Genomic DNA, 20734 nt, shown 5'->3' with positions numbered 1-20734 from the left:
TGTCCATGCCTGTTTCACTGACCACACCACATGTTCCTACCTACTACCAGGACCAATATTTTTGGCACTTCTGACAATATCTCTGCCTGCACTAACCCTTTGCTCAGCATAATGTATTTTGGGGTGTAACTCTTGGTATGTGCATGCTATATGTCCCTGGAACACCTGACGGTGTTCCTTGCATGTTGGATCTCTGTATGTGGTCAGGCTGTGTAGAAGTCTCACATATGTGGTATCGCCATACTCAGGAGGAGTAGCAGAATGTATTTTGGGGTGTCATTTTTGCTATCTAAATGCTATGTGTTGGAGATGTCTTATAAACGGACAAAAAAAAAAATGCGTTTTCATTTTTTTCCACATTTTCCAAAAACTTCAGGAAAAAAATGAACCGTTCAAAAGACTCATTATGCCTCATAGATTATACGTTGGGGTGTTAGCTTTCCAAAATGGGGTCATTTTGTGGGTGTTTCCATTGTCCTGATGCTCCAGGGCCTTCAAAAAAGTAATAGGTGGTTGAGAAATGAGATGTGTAATTTATGTTCCTAGAACACCTGATGGCGCTCCCTGCATGTTGGACCTCTGTATGTGGCCAGGCAGTGAAAAAAACCCACACATGTGGTATCGTTATACTCAGGAGGAGTCGCAGAATGTATTTTGGGGTGTCATTTGTGGTATGCACATGCCATGTGAGAGAAATAAGCTATTACAATGACAATTTTGTGAAAAAATTAAAAATAAAACAATAAAAATCTTAATATTGCAAAGAATTGTGGGAAAAAATTAAAACTTCAAATAACTCACCATGCCTCTTACCAAATACCTTGAAATGTCTACTTTCCAAAAAGGGGTCGTTTGGGGGGCATTTGTACTTTCCTGGCTTGTTAGGGTCTCAAGAAATGAGATAGGCCACCAGTACATCAGATGTGATACATTTTTTATGATTTGCACCATAGCTTGTAGACTCTAAAACTTTCACACAGACCAAATTATTTCCACTAATTTTGGGTTATTTTTACCAAAGATATGTAGCAGTATAAATTGTGACCAAAATTTTTGAAGAAAAATTACTAATTTGCAAAATTTTATCACAGAAATTAAGAAAAGTTCGTTTTTTTTTTCTAAATTTTCGGTCTTTTTTCATTTATAGCGCAAAAAATAAAAAACCCAGAGGTGATCAAATACCACCAAAAGAAAGCTCTATATTTCTATGTATGGAAAAAAAGACAAAAAAAATCATTTGGGTACAGTGTTGCCTGACTGAGTAATTGTCATTCAAATTGTGAGAGCACTGAAAGCTGAAAATTGGTCTGGACAGGAGGGGGGTTTAAGTGCCCAGTAAGCAAGTGGTTAAGGACCAGGCCTATTTTTCAAACTTATTAACAAGTTAGAAAATTACTTAGAACCCCCAAACATTGTTTTTTTTTTTTTTTTTTTTTTTTTTAACACCCTAGAGAATAAAATGGCGGTCGTTGCAGTACTTTCTGTCACACTGTATTTGTGCAGTGATCTTACAAGTGCACTTTTTTTGTAAAAAAATACACTTTTAAATTAAATAAGACAACAGTAAAGTTAGCCCAATTTTTTTTTAATATTGTGAAAAGATGAGGTTACGCCAAGTAAATTGATACCCAACATGTCATGCTTCAAAATTGCGCCCGCTCATGGAATGGCAACAAACTTTTACCCTTAAAAATCTCCATGGGTGATGTTTAAAAAAAAATCTACAGGTTGCATTTTTTGAGTTACAGAGGAGGTCTAGGGCTAGAATTATTACTCTCGCTCAAACGATCGCAGTGATACCTAATATGTGTGGTTTGAACACAGTTTTCATAAGTGGGCGCTACTCATATTTGTGTTAGTTTCTGCACGCAAGCTCCACGGGACGGTATTTTTTTTCATATTTATTTTACCTTTTTTTTTTTTTTTTTTTTTTACACTGTTCTTTAAAAAAAAAAAAAATGTCACTTTTATTCCTATTACAAGGGATGTAAACATCCCTTGTAATAGAAAATAAAGCATGGCAGGACCTTTTAAATATGAGTTCTGGGGTCAAAAAGCCCTTCGATCTCATATTTACACAAAAATGCAATTAAAAAAAAAAGTTGTTTAAAAATTTTTTTAAAAAGTCCCTTTAAGAGCTATGGGCGGAAGTGAAGTTTTGACATCGCTTCCGCCCTGCAATGGTATGGAGCCGGGTGGGGGCCATCTTCCCCCTCACTTGGCAGCCAGCCAAGCAGGGGACAGGATCTGATCGCCTCCGCCGCTGCCAGCGACTCCGGTAAGCGGCAGAGGGCAGCGGAGGGCGGCAGGAGGGGGGGGGCTTCTCCCGCCACAGAAAAAACTTTTATCTCAAAGCGGACCACCTACTGAAGAAGTGGATACCGGGGTTATGGCAGCTAGCTGCTGCCATAACAACAATATTCCACTTCAAAGAGCCACGGTATAATGATGGCGGGCGGTCCGGAAGTGGTTAAAGTGTATTTTTAACAAAAGTGCATTTGAAAAATCGCTTTGCAAATACCGTGTGACATTACAGTGACCACTCTTTTATTCTGTAGGGTCTCTGCTAAAAAAAAAAAAAAAAAAAAACATAATGTTTGGGGATTCTGAGTCATTTTCTAGCCAAAAAATAGTAATCTTTACATGTAGGAGAGAAATGTCAGAATTGGCCTGGGGGTGGGGGGGGAGTGGTTAATGCATGGGAATCTGACTTTGTATGTACACAGTTGGAACTAAATGATCATGGTAGATATGTTTTTCTATGTTTTGATTAATAATTTGCTTTGGATAATTGGGAATGTCTATATTCTTAAACAATATTTGCCGGAGGAGTTAGAACGTTTTCAGCACCAGGCATTGGTCTTTCGGGTATGCAAGACTAGTACCTGTTCCTCTGTGCATGTTTGCCAGTTGGATGTCGTAGCTTCAGCTAATGCTAGTTTTGTATGTAACATTTCACAGTTGGCTTTGTGAAACATGACACCTGAGGGTTTAATTTTAGCCAAAAATTTCCTCACTGACTTTTTTTTTTTGTCTCCCAATGAATGATAAGAAACTTTATTTTTTATTTTTTTTTTATTTTCTATCAAGAAATCCTTTTGTTCAAAAGTGCATTGGGGGCATTATTTTTTATATAATTTATATATACTTGTATTATGCTGTTTAATAGGAATGTTCTCATGGTTAAAAATGTGTTTTTTAAAAAGGTTGTATTTTGTTTTATTGGCTAGCTTCTTTGCTTACTTGGCATGCATAGGGGGTACAAGGAGTTTTTGATTTCGCTAGTGTCCAACCTCCTAGATACATCCAGTGGTCTGCTGTGCCTCTCCCCTTTCATGCAGAGTAAAAAAAAAAAAAAAAAAGCATTTGATTTTGTTTATAGTTTGCATTAAATGTGCCAACACCTTTAATATCTTTGTTGATTATAAAATATATATATATTTTTTTTTTTGTCTCATGCAGCCAGAGGAACTAAGAGACATAATTGAAAAAGCAAGAGAAATGGAGCAAAATAACGGGCATTACTTTGACACAGCCATTGTAAATACTGACCTAGACAAGGCTTATCAGGAATTACTTCGGATAATCAATAAATTGGACACAGAGCCTCAGTGGGTTCCATCTTCCTGGTTGCGATGAAAAAACAAAAAGATGTGTTTCAAAAACGGCAGTCAAGGGAAGTTGCAGCGCATGTTAAGAAGAATAAATCAATTTTTATTCTAAAGGATATGTTTAAGCTAGGATTCAAAATGCATTCAAGTGGATTCCAAGCATGTTGGCCAACCACCGGCTCAGACATAGCCTACATATAAGTAGCTGTGCTGCCAGTACCCAAAAACTGGTGTAAATTGTCCCACAATTTGTGAACAGATCAATTGTTGAAATGGAATATAATGCCTGTGTACATTCAGTGATGAATAGGGCTTGGCTGCTGTGCGTTTGTGGTATATATAAAATGTACATAACCAGTCACTGCCATGAAAGAATGCTCTCTAATCTTTTCTCTGTAGGATCCAAACAAAAATTCTACATAATAAACTATAGATCCTACTCAGATTATCCACTAACAACACTGGTAGTGTCTAACAAAAATATGTTTCCAACCTCCATGGGATTGGTTGGTCAGCTGGTTTGTAATAATGTTAAAGAAACAAGCACATATCCTGTCTGCTCTACTAGCTGATCCCAAGTGGTTTGTGAATATTATAGTGTGGCTTTATATTCACACTTATGATAAGAAAAAACACTTTTTAAAGAAGTCACTGGGATTTTCTTATAACTGGATGTACATAAAAAAAAAATATAGATTGTGTTTTAGCAATGTGATTTAGAAATCTACATGGCAGATCTCATGCTGGAGTGTACACGTTCTGCCAATATTTTTAAAGAAGAGCAAATTCTGTTTTTAATGATCTGTGACTTGAAAACATTCCATTTTATAGCAAAACTTCATGCCAGCAGTAGATTTTGTTTTACAGATTGAAAAGAATGTAAACTTTTTTTTCTTGAAATAAACTTGGGCTATTCAGTTGCAGGTGATGAACACTACGATTGATACCTTTCCACTCCAAATATTGTCTTTTTAAGCCACAGGTATGCTCAAAAAGACAATTGTCATCTCAGTGATAAAATTGCCCAGGCTTGGTAATAGATTTCAAAGAAACATATTCAATTCAGTTAAAAATTCTAATATAAAGGAAATCTGCATCTTTGATATATATAGAAAAGTGTTTGTCCATAGCAACCAGTTGCAATCTGTTCCCTTTGTAATGCAGTTAAGGAGGCCAAGATTCCAGCTGATGCTTTTGGTCAACAGCAGCCTAAATTATAACATAACTTTTTGTTTTGTTTTTATTTAGCTCATTTGATTCATAATAAACAAATACACCTTGTATGGGTTTATCATTTTTTTTTTAAATGAAGGTAGCAATAACTGACAGAGGTAGGGTACGTAATAAAGCACATTAATTTGTGTGTCATATACCTTACTGTTCAGTTAGCAAACTTGTATGTATATATAATGTTCTTAGGCAGTTTTCTTAAAGAATGTATTCAAATATTGTGGGCTGTAGTAAAGATGGGTACATTTTAACATAGTGCATCAGGAAAATACTGCATCATGGCCACACAGCAGAGCTGAGGACCATGGGAAGTACATTTTATCTTCGAAAGAAAAGATATGATGCAAAAGAACACTCAAGGGAATTTGCAAAATAATGGAAACTGTGCTACTACCAAAGTCCTGTTTATGTGCAAATTCCTTCCAGTGTTCTCTATAATTGTTACATTATATTACATCTTACTAAATTGTATTTATTTTCTAAAATCCTCAGCTCCATCTGGTGGCCATAATGCAATATTTCCCCAGTTCAGTCTGTTCATTATGAATGAGCCTCTCTTTACTGCTGTTTATAATATTTGAAGAACATTTGACCAGAAAAGAAAATATCTTAAGAACTTTTGATTTTGCCCTATTCTCTCCTTGGTTAGTTCACACAGAATGAATGTGCATACATTTTCATCATAGTTGTCACACGGACTGGACTTTAAAAATATTTACTTTATCCATCTCTATTACAAAGAGGAATTTTAGGACATATAGTTTACAGAAGAAAGATAACAATGTTTGTTCTTTATTTTTCAGTTCACTAGAAGTAACAGGGATACTGCCTTTTTCTTAGGAAGGAGCAACAGGTGTTTTCTGTACTAGACAAAAATGTTCATCACCTGAAAAAAGAAAGCAAGTTCAGCCACTACATCTATAGACTTATAAACTGCAGTATTTCCCATTTTTGTTTTGGGGGTGATGTGCTTTATAGTCAACAGACTGCACATTTCTGTGTGTTCTTTCGTTTCCCTGTGGGATTGGGGGCAGAGTGGCTTTACACTACACTGACTGTAATGCTGTATACACCACCTCCATGGTGCCTCCATTGGGCTCTATTGCTTCCTCCAGTGTTCAGATTGCAGCATGAATAATACAGGCACTGAATGCTCTTCTATGTCAAGCTCTCGTGTGAAATATGGAATTGGCAAGAAATCTTATATTTGTATGGAGATTTCAGAATGTGAAAGATGAAGATTTATTCATCAGTTGTAATGTTACACTACACTATTGTATATGTGTTCTCTTTTAAGTGGAGACTGCACCAAGAAGAGATATGTTAGTCTGTTGCGCAATGTCACCTGCTGCCTTTTTATAACTTTTAGGGAATGCAGTGGCAAGAACTCTGTATCATTTTTCCTATCTGTTTTCCCGACCAGTGCTGTTAACTTTCCTTCCAGTTGTCCCTCTTCGAAATACAGGGGTGTTCTTTTTACAAACTGGGTTGTTCTCCAAACATTGAATGTAAATCCTAGAAGAGAGAGTAGCAGCTATGCAGATCCTGGAACTTAGGCATAGATATCTCCTCTCCAGAGTCCTTGAGAGACATGATACTCTTCTTAGTTATTTCTGCAGCATTTATCAAAAACTGAAATACTGGGGGTCAACTGTAGATTAAAAAAAACCCTAGAGGAAAAAAGTTAAATATGTTGTGAAGGCAGGAAGACTTCATTGTCTACAGATTTGCCTCCTACATAAAGATGTCAGCAATCCGAAACCCTGTCCACTTGACTACATCATGAGGACATAGGCAGTATTGTTCATAATAGCATTAGTGCAATAAAGCTGAGTACATACAGTTTTTTTTTTTTTTTCAAAAAATACTGCATGCACACAAAGTGGATGGGAGGAACCCCCCCTACTGTGCTATTGTATTATGAAAGTGGGACTACTTTGCTGTCAGAATACACTGATCAGCACTGCAGCCAATTGGCCACAAGTTGGTGATTGAAATGAGGTTTTCCAACATCAGCTCTGTTGAACCGGGAATTCTACACATAGATCAGATATCGGATGGTCCTTGCTGAACCAGATGATTTTTGATCCATAAGAATCACAAGAATGCATGCAGACTACCTACTGCAAAAGTATCCTATTTTCATTGCTCATGGCAGTGAGTAATCTGATTTCCAACAGGGTTTTTAACTGTTGTCCTCTTGTAGCTTCATTACGTATTCTGCTGTATGTGTAGAGAGATACTAACCATTAATAAGTAGAAACACCTTATTCCTTCATTAAGCTTTCCTCCGTGGCATGTGACTGGTTCAATAAACCACCCCTCTTCGCCAGTCCTGCAGTGTACAGAAAGCCAATGGGGGCCTGCCCCATGCAGGAGAGCTCTGGCTGCCAGGAGAGCGAGAGAAAAAGGTAAGTATACTGCTTTAAACCGCACCTAAACTAAATATTAATTCATCCTCACAGATAACAGAAATATTGAAATCAGGTTGCTGTTTAGATTTGAACAACTTAAAACAGTGGTCATCAACCCTGTCCTCAGGGCCCACTAACAGGCCAGGTTTGCAAGATAACTGAAATACATCACAGGTGATATCATTTGCTGCTCAGTGATTGCAGTATTCTAGTCTGCATCTCCCCAAGGTAATACCTACAACCTGGCCTGTTAGTGGGCCCTGAGGACAAGGTTGATGACCACTGACTTAAAACACCTGCTCTTTACAGGCAGGCTGACAAGTCCCTGCTACTACAAAAAGAGCTGTGTTTTCAGTGCCTCTGTCTTCTGTTGTAAAAATGAGCATGAATTTCTTCACAGTACAAATAAAGAGGTCAGTGAGAGCTTGATTTAACCTTTTTGCTTCCATCAATATAAAGTTGGCAGCAGCACAGACTTTTAGCCACTTCAGCCCTGGAAGATTTTACCCCCTTAATGACCAGAGCATTTTTTGCGAAGCTGCACTGTGCCGCTTTAACTGACGATTGCACGGTCGTGCGATGCTGTAACCATCAAAATTGACGTCCTTTTTTCCCCCACTAATAGAGCTTTCTTTTGGTGGCATTCGATAATCTCTGTGGTTTTATTTTTTGCGCTATAAACAAAAAAACACACAATTTTGAAAAAAAAACTAATATTTTTTTACTTTTTGGTATAATAAATATCCCCAAAAATTATATAAAAAAACTGATTTTCTTCCTCAGTTTAGGCCAATATGTATTCTACATATTTTTGTTAAAAAAAAATCGCAATAAGTGTATATTGATTGGTTTGCGCAAAAGTTATAGCGTCTATAAAATGGGGTATAGATTTATTATTTTTTATTTTTCTTTTCTTTTTTTTATTAGTAATGGCAGTGATCTTCAGTTTTTATCAGGACTGCAACGTTGCGGCGGACAGATCGGACACTTTTGACACTATTTTGGGACCATTGACATACAGCAATCAGAGCTAAAAATAGCCACTGATTACTGTCACTGGCAGGGAAGCGGTTAAACACTAGGGGGCGATCAAGGGGTTAAGTGTGTTCCCTCAGCGTGCTCTAACTGTAGGGGGAATGGGCCTACAGTTAGAACAGGGAAATGCTTTGTTGCTTTGTTTCCCTGTTCTGCCTCTGCCGCGATCCCGGCAAGCCCGCTATTCTGCTTTTGTGGACTGGCGAACAGGTACATCAGTTTGCTCAGGAGTGGCATTCTGCCGACCGTATATCGTTGTGGGCTGGTTGGCAAGTGGTTAAACACACTAGAGCAGCTGGGATAGTGTGTACACTTGTTCAGCCTACTGTCAGCTTTCGGCTGGAGGTGATTAATGGCCAACCAGTTACTTCCACAGACACCAGAATGTACTGAATTCCACCTGGACCCCCCCCAACACACTCAATTTTTATAGGCTTTCTTACATTTTCACCTGGTGATCTGGCCAGTAAGTCTGCTGTTTTTCAAAAGAAAAAACTCTCCTACAAATGTATCAGTTAATAGTGATGAGGCAAACCATTTCCCACTGACAGGGGTGCTTAACCACTTAAGGACTGGGCCTATGGGCCTATTTTTCAAACTTGTTTACAAGTTAAAATATATATTTTTTGATATAAAATTACTTAGATCCCCCAAACATTATATATAATTTTATTTTTTATTTTTTTTTCGAACACCCTAGAGAAAAATGGCGGTTGTAGCAATACTTTCTGTCACACCGTATTTGCGCATCGGTCTTACAAGCGCAATTTTTTTGGAAAAAATAAAATTTTTGTGGAAAAAATACAATTTTTGAATTAAAAAATAAGACAACAGTAAAGTTAGCCCAATTTTTGTTTTATATTGTGAAAGATGATGTTACGCTGAGTAAATTGATACCCAACATGTCATGCTTCAAAATTGCGCACACTCGTGGAATGGTGACAAACGTTTATTCTTAAAAATCTCCATAGGCGATGTTTAAAAAAATTCTACAGGTTGCATGTTTTGAGTTGCAGAGGAAGTTTAGGGCTAGAATTGTTGCTCTCGCTCTAATGTTCGCGGTGATACCTCGTGTGGTTTGAACACCATTTTCATACGCGAGCGCTACTCACGTATTCGCTTCTGCACACGAGCTTGGCAGGACGGCGTGTGTTAAAAAAAAGTTTTATTTATTTTACTTTTTATTTTTAAACTGTTCTTTTAAAAAAATAAATTGTCACTTTTTTTTCCTATTACAAGGAACGTAAACATCCCTTGTAATAGAAAAAAAAGCATGACAGGACCTCTTAAATATGAGATCTGGATCAAAAAGACCTCCGATCTCATATTTACACAAAAATGTAATAAAAAAAGATGTCGTTTGAAAAAAATAAAAATAAAGTCTCTTTAAGAGCTATGGGCGGAAGTGACATTTTGACATCGCTTCCGCCCTGCAATGGTATGGAGCCAGGTGGGGGCCATCTTCCCCTAACTCGGCAGCCAGCCAAGCAGGGGACAGGATCCGATCGCCTCCGCAGCTGCTGGCGGTGGAGGGCACCGGAGCGCGGCGGGAGGGGGGGCCTTCTCACGCCACTGATAAAGGTGATCTTGCGGCAAATCTGCTAGCTAGCTGCTGCCATAAAAACGATATTCCACTTCAAAGAGCCGCCGTATAATGACGGCCAGTGGGTCCGTAAGTGGTTAAAATGATCAGCTTTTATTTATTCATGTAAAATCTTTATCCCAAGAGAGTAAAAACTGTTGCTGTAACTGCAATGTGAGCTGGAGTTGGGCTTCAGTTTAATTTAATTTAAATCTGCTAGTACATCTTGCATTCCCTCCCCCCAGATTAACAATAGTGCTGTGCCCCTGTGCTCCTTCATCAAGAGTGGAGGCGCTCTAATACAGGAAGTGCATTACTGGCCAGATTACCAGATTAAAACAAAGGGGAAAAGGGCCTAAAAAAAAGAAAACTTATGCAGCTACCAAACGGAATCATTCTTAAGCTGCAGTATATTACATTTTGGGGTTTAATACCTCTTTAGGTAATAATTTTAAAAATGTCAGTAACCTAAAATTTAATACAAAAAACAGGAAAACATTTTCAGCCCCCCCACAAAAACAGCGCATATGAATGTAAACATGCGTGCCGTGTGTACCTGTAAATGCAACCGATCGTGCTACTCATATTAGGTATTGACACACCCAGAGGTTAAGAGTTAAAGGATAAATTCACCTTTTTTTTTTTTTTTTTTTTTTAATAATAAAGGCACATCTTTTTTGCAGGTAAAAAAAAGTGCATTTATTTTTTCCAGCAAATCATGGGTGCAACACAAGGCTCTTGCTGACTGTGTGTAAGCACCGTACAGCCGGGCAATTACACACTAAGAGGAAGCATCAATGAACTACCACAGTGCTCAACAGGACTGTGGTAGTTCATTGAGAACTACAAGCTGGCAGCCGCAAAGGCTGTCGGACCTTGTCGTTTTCTATTCACAGTGTTGTGAATGGATGACGCAGCCAGGTGGGCAGAGCCACGCACAGCCACATTCTTTTCAGATTGTGGCAGAGAGCGGGGGTAGAAGATCCCCCGCTCCCTGTCTCAACGGGGTCCTGGGGGGGGGGGGGGGGGGGCGGCAGTGGATTTGTTACTTGTTACACTCTTAATATGGATGTAACATGTTACAAAAGGTGAACTAATCCTTTAACCACCATTCACAGTCAACTCTTAACTGATAACCTGCACAGGTTTTTAAAGTGTCACCTGTGGGCAATTTTGAGTACCATAGTTTCACAGATGCATGCAATTTAAAGTGGATGTAAACCCCCCAACATTTTTTTTTAATTAAGACTCATATCTGTTAGTCATCTAAACGCTTGGTAGAGCATTAAACCACCCAATGATTTGCTTTGGGGATTCTAGTGATATGGGCGATTTTTTGGAGTTTCCAAGTCTGCAAACAATACTGTGGCCATTAAGAGGGAGTCCCACTTTTCTTGTTGGGTTTGCAATTTTTTCTGTATTATGGATAATGCAATATGGGGTATGAACACCCAAAACCCCAAGGTAGGTAAGGGGACAAAATCAGACTATATGTGTGGGATAATAATTCAGATATAATTTTCATTCGATATGTAGGGAGCCATCAAATTTCAGTCTTGGCTGGACTAACCTTTAATTCTTTGAATGGATGGATATATTTTCTATTCTTTCACTTAGTTGGTAATTATGGATGTGGTAATATTCTGATAACTATTGTACCACTAATTGCCCAGCATGTGCTGCTTCAGTTTCATTATGCCAGAACATTTTTTTATTTTTTGTCAAAGGCTTATTTGAAAAAAGTTGAAGGGACAATTTCTCAGCCAGTAACTGCTTTTACAAAGTTTTTTTTCCGCTCTCAGATATTTGAAAATTATTATCAATTTTTACTTTTCTTAATGCTCATTTATCATTTGTACATTGCCATTTCACTATTCAGTTATCTGAACTTGAGCATTTGTGAAGTTTGAAAAATACATCACAGCAGAATAGAAAACACTGGATATTATTGAGTTCTTCTTGCATGTGAAATTGTGTTAAAGGCATTGACTTGTAAATTAATATTATTGTCTTCAGTATTAACCAAATGCAACATTATTTAATAGAATGTCTGACAAATTTTGGATGTGAAAAGCCTCAGGCTTGACTGGATTTTTTTTTTTCTTGTAAATTTTGAGATTCATTTTAAAATGACTATAGGGTTTTCTTAATGAGAAAGTTAAACTTACAAACAAATTTGTCTATTGCCTGTTCATTTTGCACTAAAGCATACACTAGTTTACCTAGATATACTTTTTAGGGTGCCTACAGATATTAATGAATGTTTGTCCGATTTGGATGTACACAGTTGGGTTGGGGACTGACCTAAAAATCACCTGCCTAAGTCTTTTTTTGGTTAAGTTTGACTTTTCCCCAGCTGAATGCTACCATTTTCCAAGAAAGGCTTGATCTGTCTGTTAGTGCTTCCCTTTCCCATCTCCATTGCAAGTGTCAGTGATGCAAGTGATTTTTCTACAGTGGTCTCTCATATGAAGGCTACTTCATACTTGCCTGTAGGTAGCTTTTAAAGTCTCGGTATAAACATAGCTGTTTTTAAGATCCTATTTTTGTTCAGCTGTATGTAGGAGTGCTTCCTTCCAAAATATTCTAACAGAAATTCGAAAGAGCTTCCCCACCATCCTTCACCAGCAATGTCTACAAAAATTATTTTTTTTATACTAATATACAAATTGATATTTTATTACAAGTGGCTACTGTTTTTCATCAGTGGAAGAGAGACCTAATTTGTTACATCTCTCTCACATAGAGGTCAACATTAAAGTATATAAGGAAAGTGATTTTGAAGTAATACACCACAGTAGTTAGATATCGGAAGCTATAGCAGCATGTGGTAAATAATCAAGCAGTTTTCATTTTTTCCATGTGTGTGTTGGCCATGCAAATACAGAAAATACCTGTTAATCTTAAATGCAGTCTGTCCTGATTTCCTGCTGTGGGCTGACAACAATAATACCTTTTCTGGACTAAAATTGCAAGAAATGGTTTCAACCCCGCTCAGTTTATCTTTTGTTAAACTATATAATCCCTCCTAATCTTCACAACATAGGGATCAATTGTTTTGTAGTCTAAGATAAGAATTGGGAGGGCTAATTAAACTCCTAGAGATAACAGAGGCATTGTAAAAAGGGCAGCTCTATATTTCTGACAGGATCAACAGGTTACTTTTTTGCACTTACGGGACACCTATAATAAAATGCTTTTGATTGCATATTTTACTGACTAAAATGGTGTAGATATGAGAATTTCATTGTTGAGGTTTACATACTTGCACATACAGTTCTTAAGAAAAAGCAGCGAGGATTGAAAATATAGATTACAATAATGTAGGGGCGGTAGTTTAGTTCTGTTTCAGTGTGATCTAGGCAACCTACCTCATAATCTAAAGTATTTGAACTAGTTGCAATAAATATTGGTAACATAAAATATATCGTCCACATTAGGGCTTATTCTCACAGGATGCACTGTTTGCACCATTTTCCAGTGCAGGTACAAGGCATGGACATAAGAAAATATATAGTTTTAACTAGGCCCCTTCTCAATAATTTAATGAGTTGTGAAAAAGGCCTGTATGCTTTTATTTACAATAGCAGTAGTTGCTTGTGGTTTTCTGTTGGTGTCAATAGACTAAATACTTTATAACTTGTAAAAAAAAAAAAAAATTACAAGAAGCTTTACCCCTCAGTGTATGATGGAGAACGCCTTTCCAAGGGCTTCTTGCAAGAACAAACACAAAGGTGTCTCTGAGAATTATCTGCTGCCTTGTTTAACAATACCTTCATTTTTGGTTCAGAAAAATGGAAACGTGAAAAAAAATTACCTTTATGTCAAAACCTGATTATTTTTCTTTTCTCTTGTAATTGTTGATATCTTGTGCGCAGATCTGGCACAGTTCCTTGAAAGTTACACGGGCATGCAGTATGTTTTTTTTTTTTTTTTTCTTTTCTTTTTTTTTTATGTTTACTATCAGCATGTGTCTATCAAGACAGGGACTTAAAACATCAGCTGGTCTCTAAAAAGATGACCAGTGGTAACAGTGAACTGTACCACACCACCAATGCCATTGGAAGAGGTAAACTGTGAAATTGTATGTGTGACTGTTCTGCCTCGGGGGATCCTGTAAATGTGTCTTTTGTGCCCTTATTCATTTGATTAAACAAAGAAAAAACAAAAACAAAAATAGAAACCCACTTAACCAATTTAACAAAAACATTTTCTTTAAATAGTTGGTGATCAGTTTTTCATCTGTCCTCAGCCAGGTTTCCTCCTTTGTGTGGGGAAAAAAAACTGATATCTATTCTAGTAACTGAACCGTAAGATTTCCGGAGGTTCCTTTGGTACAGCTCATTGGAAATTGGCTAATGTATTTAATACAAATGTATGTAACCACAAAAATGTACTATAAAAAAAATCCCCTTTTAATGATGCATCTCCCCCAAACAATCTCTGCTCCATTGTAGGGAGCCTTTTGTTCCTGAACTTTCAAATGAACTTGCACTGAAAGAACATGCTGATCCTCTTGCTAAAAATGCTAGATCCCTGATTGTCATGTGGGTTCAGAGACAACAGTTCTTTCACTGCCACTAAACCAAATGAGCACGCAGATCTGAAACTCTAACTTTACGTTAATGTTTCTTTTTGTATGCTTGATCCAGAAAGAATTGAGATTTGAAATAGCCAAGTAACTAGCATTTTTGGAAAGTGGTCAAAAATGGTAGCTTCCCTAATTTCCCCAGTTTTATAGCTCTTGATGCCTTTATTGCAAGAAGATAACATTTTAGCCTCAATTTAGATCTGCAGTTGCTATGGTGCAGCACACCTGATCAGCTATGACACCAGGCATTTGAAGACTTTTAGTGTTGGAGCCAACATAAATGCAGCGGCAATTTTGACCGTTATAAGCAGAGGCATGCATTGAATGCAGTGGGCTTTTTTTTTTTTGGAATTCTTTAAGGTGGATTTAGATCTGCTTTACATTTTTATTTTTTTTATTTTAGGTGAATGGTTACTGAGTCCATCAGGTACAGGCAACCTACCTAAATTGAATGTAATCCCCCTCTAGTGACTTGCATCATATATTAATGCACTGGTGGTGTGAAATTACTCATGGGGGGGTGGGTTTGTATCAGTGTGGCAGAAATTCTCACATGCGTATCACTATCCGGCCAGGCTTCTATCCCTAGGGAGATGTGCATTCAATGATGATGGTGAAAGAACACATGATCAATTTTGGAAGACTTGGAAGGACTAGCCGCACTTATTTTTTACTTAAAATAAATTCTAAACACAGATGCAGTATCAGTTTCTCTTTTTTTCATCAGTCAGGTGAATTTTCCTTTACCTATAAATGAAGCTCTATATCACATGCACAGTAAAGCCATACTCTATCCGGTGTTTGACACATCAGGCCCTTAATGTCTTTAAACTATAGACAGTCTACAAACATCTTGGAGTTGTACATTTTTAAGACATTTTGACCACTTTTCAATCAGATATGTAAGATATTGTTGACAAATCTAAACATGTATTTACAGAGAACTTTTCTGTTCAGTAATTAAAGTAGAATTCCAGCTAAAGCCTAACTTGTCTTCAGAATGCTTCCTTACCCCTCCTAACACCTGTACTAACTATTTGATAGTAAACAAATCACTCCTGCACATTATTGTGATGACCGGTTGATCAATGACTCAAGACTCTGCTGCCCTCCTGGATAGGGGATATCCTAGTGGTCACAAAAGATAAAGAGGGCGCACCAGCTTTGTGCATTATCCCAAGATAATTTATTAGCATAAAACTGAATAGAAAACTACTCACAAACGTATGATGAATGAAAGCCTGTAAAAACCATGTGTGTGTGTGGGGCAATCAGTCCTGGAACCATCAGTCTCCAGAAACTAGAGGGGAAGACCACAGGACCACTGCTGGCTGATGCATTTCAAATGAGTCCCTTCTTCCTATCTTCCAACATGGATGCATGGATAGGGGGTGGCCACCGCGGTCGTAGATAGATTCATGCTATGCACGTGGCATGGATGTGCGCCCTTAATGGACGGGCTGCCCCTGATTGTTATCCAACAGGATTTACAGTATCTTGTATCCATGAAATACCTGATTAAGCCGACAGTGGCCATGTGACCCATACATAATATACTGGTATAGTAACAGCAATATCTTCTAGTGTGGTCATTAAAAAATATTTAGTTTTATTATACTTTTTTGGCACAAGATGCAAAAAAAGGGGCAAACCAATGTGAAAACCCATGTAGAACTATACTGAAGCATGTTCTGGTAATTTACAAGTTTAAGCTTGATTTTTCAAGATCTAAGACATGTCATGGGCACATGATCTTGATTGAAGCCAGAAGATTGCACCACGTAACTTGCTTCTACAGTATATATGTGATATCAGCTGTTAGAAATGTACCGACCATTTACCACCCATTTAGACATGTATAATGCCTAAAGAGGGGATCGAAGGAGGGGGGGAAACTTCATTGAACCATTCCCAAAAGATTAATATCTTTCAGGGATATTTTATTTAGTATTATCTCCTCCCTCACATCTTATTAAAAACTGTTCAGAAGATTCAAATTTGATTTTATTATGGCAAAGTGTTAAAATTTGCTTTATTTTTTTGACACTGACATCTACTTTTGTGTTTTTTGGTTATACAGTTTGAGTGCCTGAACAGTTTGTAGGGAAGTTCCTGTAAACTAAATAAATAGGAATTTCATCCTATAACACTTTGCTTTCAAACACTACTAAAGTGCCAAAAACCATGACTGCGTAATGTTAAATGAAGCTGAAATTAAAGAATTTTGTATTGTCTGCAGTTTTGATTCAATCCACAATATCCCTTATAATAATTTGTAAAGATATATACACATTGCATACATACATACATTCTATGAGAGAGGTGATTTTGGCACTAACATCTCACAATTAAGAGACAGTGCCCAGCCTGAGCTGTCTGCTATCAACCACCTTCAAGATAAATGTAAATGGTTAAAAGGGGCTGGAATGCTGAAGTGCAAAGCATGGATGTTGACTTTTGTATCTTTTAAATATAAAGTGGATATTGGATATGTGTTTAACATTTTCTGAGCTGCATGTCCTCCAGTCAAAAGTGCGTTAGTCCTCCTTTGCAAATTATTAATAATATATATATATATATATATATATATATATATATATATATATACCAAAAAATGTGTAATACTGCTGTGCTACCAATATGACCACACATCAGACATCCATTATTGCCTAAGTGAGCTGAAAATAGACTTATAATACAATTAGATTGTGTAAATCTAGTTGTATTAATACGTTTATTTTCAGTTCACGTAGGCAATAATGGATGTCTGATGTGTGTTCATATTGGTATGCACTTGTTACAGATTTTTGTTTTTTCATACACAACTGTGTGCTTGCAGCTTGGTGTATATGTATGTTTTTTGATGAGCAAATTCATTTCTAAATTTATATATAACACTGCAGATTTGAAGTTATTTCTGTATTTAAAAAAAGACAAACAGTTATAAGAGTATTCAATACTGTATCTCCTGAGTAGCTACCACATACCATCATGCAATAGATAGTACTAAAAAACAAAAAAAAAAAAAAAAAAAAAAGCCTAGGCATTTTTTGGGAGGAAGATGTAATTGGGCTTACACCCTATTCTGTTCTTCAAATCAAGTTGATAAAACATATTAGGGAGAGGAAACCTGGTGACACCAAGATGCATCTAGAACATGGGAACATATGACCAGGAAGAGCTGGGATTATTTTTTTTATGTATATTTATTTTCACGGTGTAAGATCTTTTTGCACGGTATATTGCATTTTTGCTATATTGTGGCACTACCCAGAGAAGTATGCTTATATTGTTTTCATTTTTAATGTAAACGTAAAGTGTATCTAAAGCCATTTTTATCATTTTGCATAGAGTGGGGAAGGGTTAGAAACCCTTTTGGGCTTTGACTGTTGTCTCGGTCTGGAATTTACCCTTCCTCTTTGTCCTAATGACCATTGGACAGAAAGCGACGGATAGGCCAAAAGGGGAAATCTTGCAATGGGAACATGTATTAGTTACATGTTTCCTAGGGGGATTTCCTCTTCTGTTGTGATGCCAGGATAGAATGTGAAGAGAAATCTCCTCAGATGCACACAAGGTGGAAAAAAAACTACAAGGGGTTACAACCGTTCCATACTTTATCCACAAATCAAACAAAGGTTTTAGATTTGTATACACTTAAACAGTACTGCTTGAGGTTCCACGTGAATCTATATAAAAAAAAAATCTCCATTTGGTTCATAAACTTTATTCAAAGATGTGATTGACTTATCTAAACAATGGTAATGTTTACAGAAAGTATACCCCTATTAGGGTTTGCTCTTTGGCATGTGTTCATTAGGTATGTACTCACCACCCCCCCCCCCCCCCCCCCCCATCTCAATCATTTAAAAAAATCATATCTATTTTATATGAATTTTACAGTTTTCTAAACTTAAACCGGTATTTTGAATATGCTTGAATGGCCAGACGTGCCCCTGAGCCTGTCAGGAGTGTTCTAGGGTTCACATAGCACTGGTTGAGAAACTATGATCTATATTACGTGCAAAATAAAAAAGATTGAATACATTGTAAAATGGGCATATTTTAATGCTAAGCACTGTGTGTGTGTGTGTTTTTTTTTTTTTTTTTTTTTTTTACCATTCTAAACTGTATACAGTAAAAGCTGCACCCCAGATATCAATTTGTTGAAACAAAAAAATTGTTAGCTGACAGATTGGGAAATTGAAAAGGACACATTGGTAATTTTATAGAAAATAAAAAGCCTTAATATTTTTGTTTTCCTTATAGTTTTTTTTTTTTTTTTTTTATATCAGTCATGTATCTGCACTATGTATGCGTGAGATGGCACCATCTGCACAATTATGTAAAGTATGTAAGATTCTATTTTAGATTTCAAATAAAGTTACTGTTGTAAATCTGTATTTGTTTTTGATAGTCTTTACATTTTTCTTATGTGCAAACAATTCTGTTCAGCGTTTGCTTACGATATTGGGCTGATTCAGTACAGTTGAGAACCTTCAGACAATAAATTGTTTGACTATTCACTATATCCAGTGATGTGCAGGTGAAACAAGTAAACTGTAATTTGTTTTCCACATGATTGGGTAATTGAAATGAATATTCATTTAAAGTGGTTTCCCCACTGTTCTCACAGAGCCAGCAGATGGAGCCATTGGCTCCTGTTGCTGTCAGTCAAATCCTGTGAGCAGGGGGCAGAGCCAAGTAGAGCTGTGTGTGTCTATGGATGCACACAGCCCAGCCCGGGAAGCGATGCTTCCATAGCTTGCTATGGGGGCACAAACAGAAGGGCGGACAGCCCTGGCGGGGATCCCAGAAGAGGTGGTAAGGGGCAGCTCTGTGCAATATCAATGCACAGAGCAGGTAAGAATAACATGCTTATTATTTTAGGTAAAAAAAAAAAAAGATAATTTAGGACCACTTTAAACCTTGTACCTTGTGTTTTTCATCTGCTTTACATGTGTATTGATCAAGTGTGGTTTCCTGGTGTTGCCCCGTATGTATAGCCTATAGGTAGTGTACAGTGTCACATTCCTGTCCCTGCAATTTTTGTTTGTGTTCATATAGAAGACTTACAGCATTGCACTGCCGCTGGTTAAATCAGAACTTCACCCTAAGCAGGAAGTTGTAATTTATGTCCTCCCACCCCCCCCCCCTTTCCCACTTTCGCTCAAATTGCCTAGAGGATTGCACTAGAGGTTCTCCACCCCCCATCCCCAACTGCAACCTTCTGGGACACGTCACAGATCTCAGGAGGCTGTGGGACTATTCGCACAGCACGGCAGCCTGTTGTGAAGCCTCAAGGAGTCACAGATGGCTTCCCACACTAAACATGGTGGCGCTGGGGACCCAAAGATTGGCAAAGAACTGGCCTGGATAAGGACAGCACATGATCCCTGGACAGGCAATTGTCCTTTTATTAAAAGTCAGCAGCTACCATATTTGTACCTGCTGACTTTTAAATGGCGAGACATGTATTGAATGCTTTGTGAAACTGGACCGGGATATAGCCTGCCTGATTTTGACACGAAAGAATCAATCAGCCGTGATACTACCAACTTCTACCACAACATGAGCCATCATTACACGGTAAGGCAAACAAGACGACGCAGGAAATAGAAATTCAATGATGCCTAGTTAAAACGATGAAAATATTTGAAAGTGTATAATGCCTTTTAAATGTTGAAGATGTCACCGGTAGCTTCCTCAATTTAGAGTGTCAAAAACATACCCCAGCATTTCTAGTCACACAGGCAATTCAGGCACCGTTATTCAGTCAAACATAGGGTTGCACCGCTACCGATCAATTGCACGACTAGTACTCATGCAAATGCTCCGATGCCTAATCCGATACCTGTGTCCTCAGCATAGCAGGGGGCTGGGCAGCCTCACAGATGATCAGTGTGGTCAGTTACAGGCACCGATCTCCCTGTATAGCTTTCAATGAAGCAGCTGACAGCCACTTCTCCTCTCCCGCGGCTGTCAACTGCTTTTTTTTTAAAGCTATACAGGGAGATCGGTGCCTGTAACTGCCCACACCGATTGTCCTGACTGTCCCCTGTGTCCTCCTCTGGCTCCCCAGGTCCTGCTCTGGTCCCCCTCCGTGCTCTGGTCCACCCCCCTGTCCTGGATCTGTCAGGATGTAGAGCGAAGAAGGGCCAGTAAACATGTCAGTGATCACTTTGTCCATTCATAGCTGAGCATTGTAAACTGTGTTTACGATTTTTCAGTTTATGAATGAACAGGAGCCTCTGTCTCCTGTCCATTCATC

General features: G+C 37.8%; 1 protein-coding gene across 1 annotated transcript in view; it reads left to right on the top strand.

The window, feature by feature from the left end:
- PALS1 (protein associated with LIN7 1, MAGUK p55 family member) overlaps positions 1-18585 on the top strand; it is a 282364-nt gene extending 263779 nt beyond the window's left edge. The window contains exon 14 of the mRNA XM_073608605.1: positions 3463-18585. Within this exon, the coding sequence (XP_073464706.1) occupies positions 3463-3639 (177 nt within the window). The 3' untranslated portion in view covers positions 3640-18585. The remainder of the gene's footprint in view (positions 1-3462) is intronic.
- The last annotated feature ends 2149 nt before the right edge of the window (positions 18586-20734 follow it).

Source organism: Aquarana catesbeiana, linkage group LG13 (genome assembly GCF_042186555.1).
Source record: "Aquarana catesbeiana isolate 2022-GZ linkage group LG13, ASM4218655v1, whole genome shotgun sequence".
Lineage (NCBI taxonomy): Eukaryota > Metazoa > Chordata > Amphibia > Anura > Ranidae > Aquarana > Aquarana catesbeiana.
This window is presented reverse-complemented; position numbering and strand designations above follow the sequence as displayed.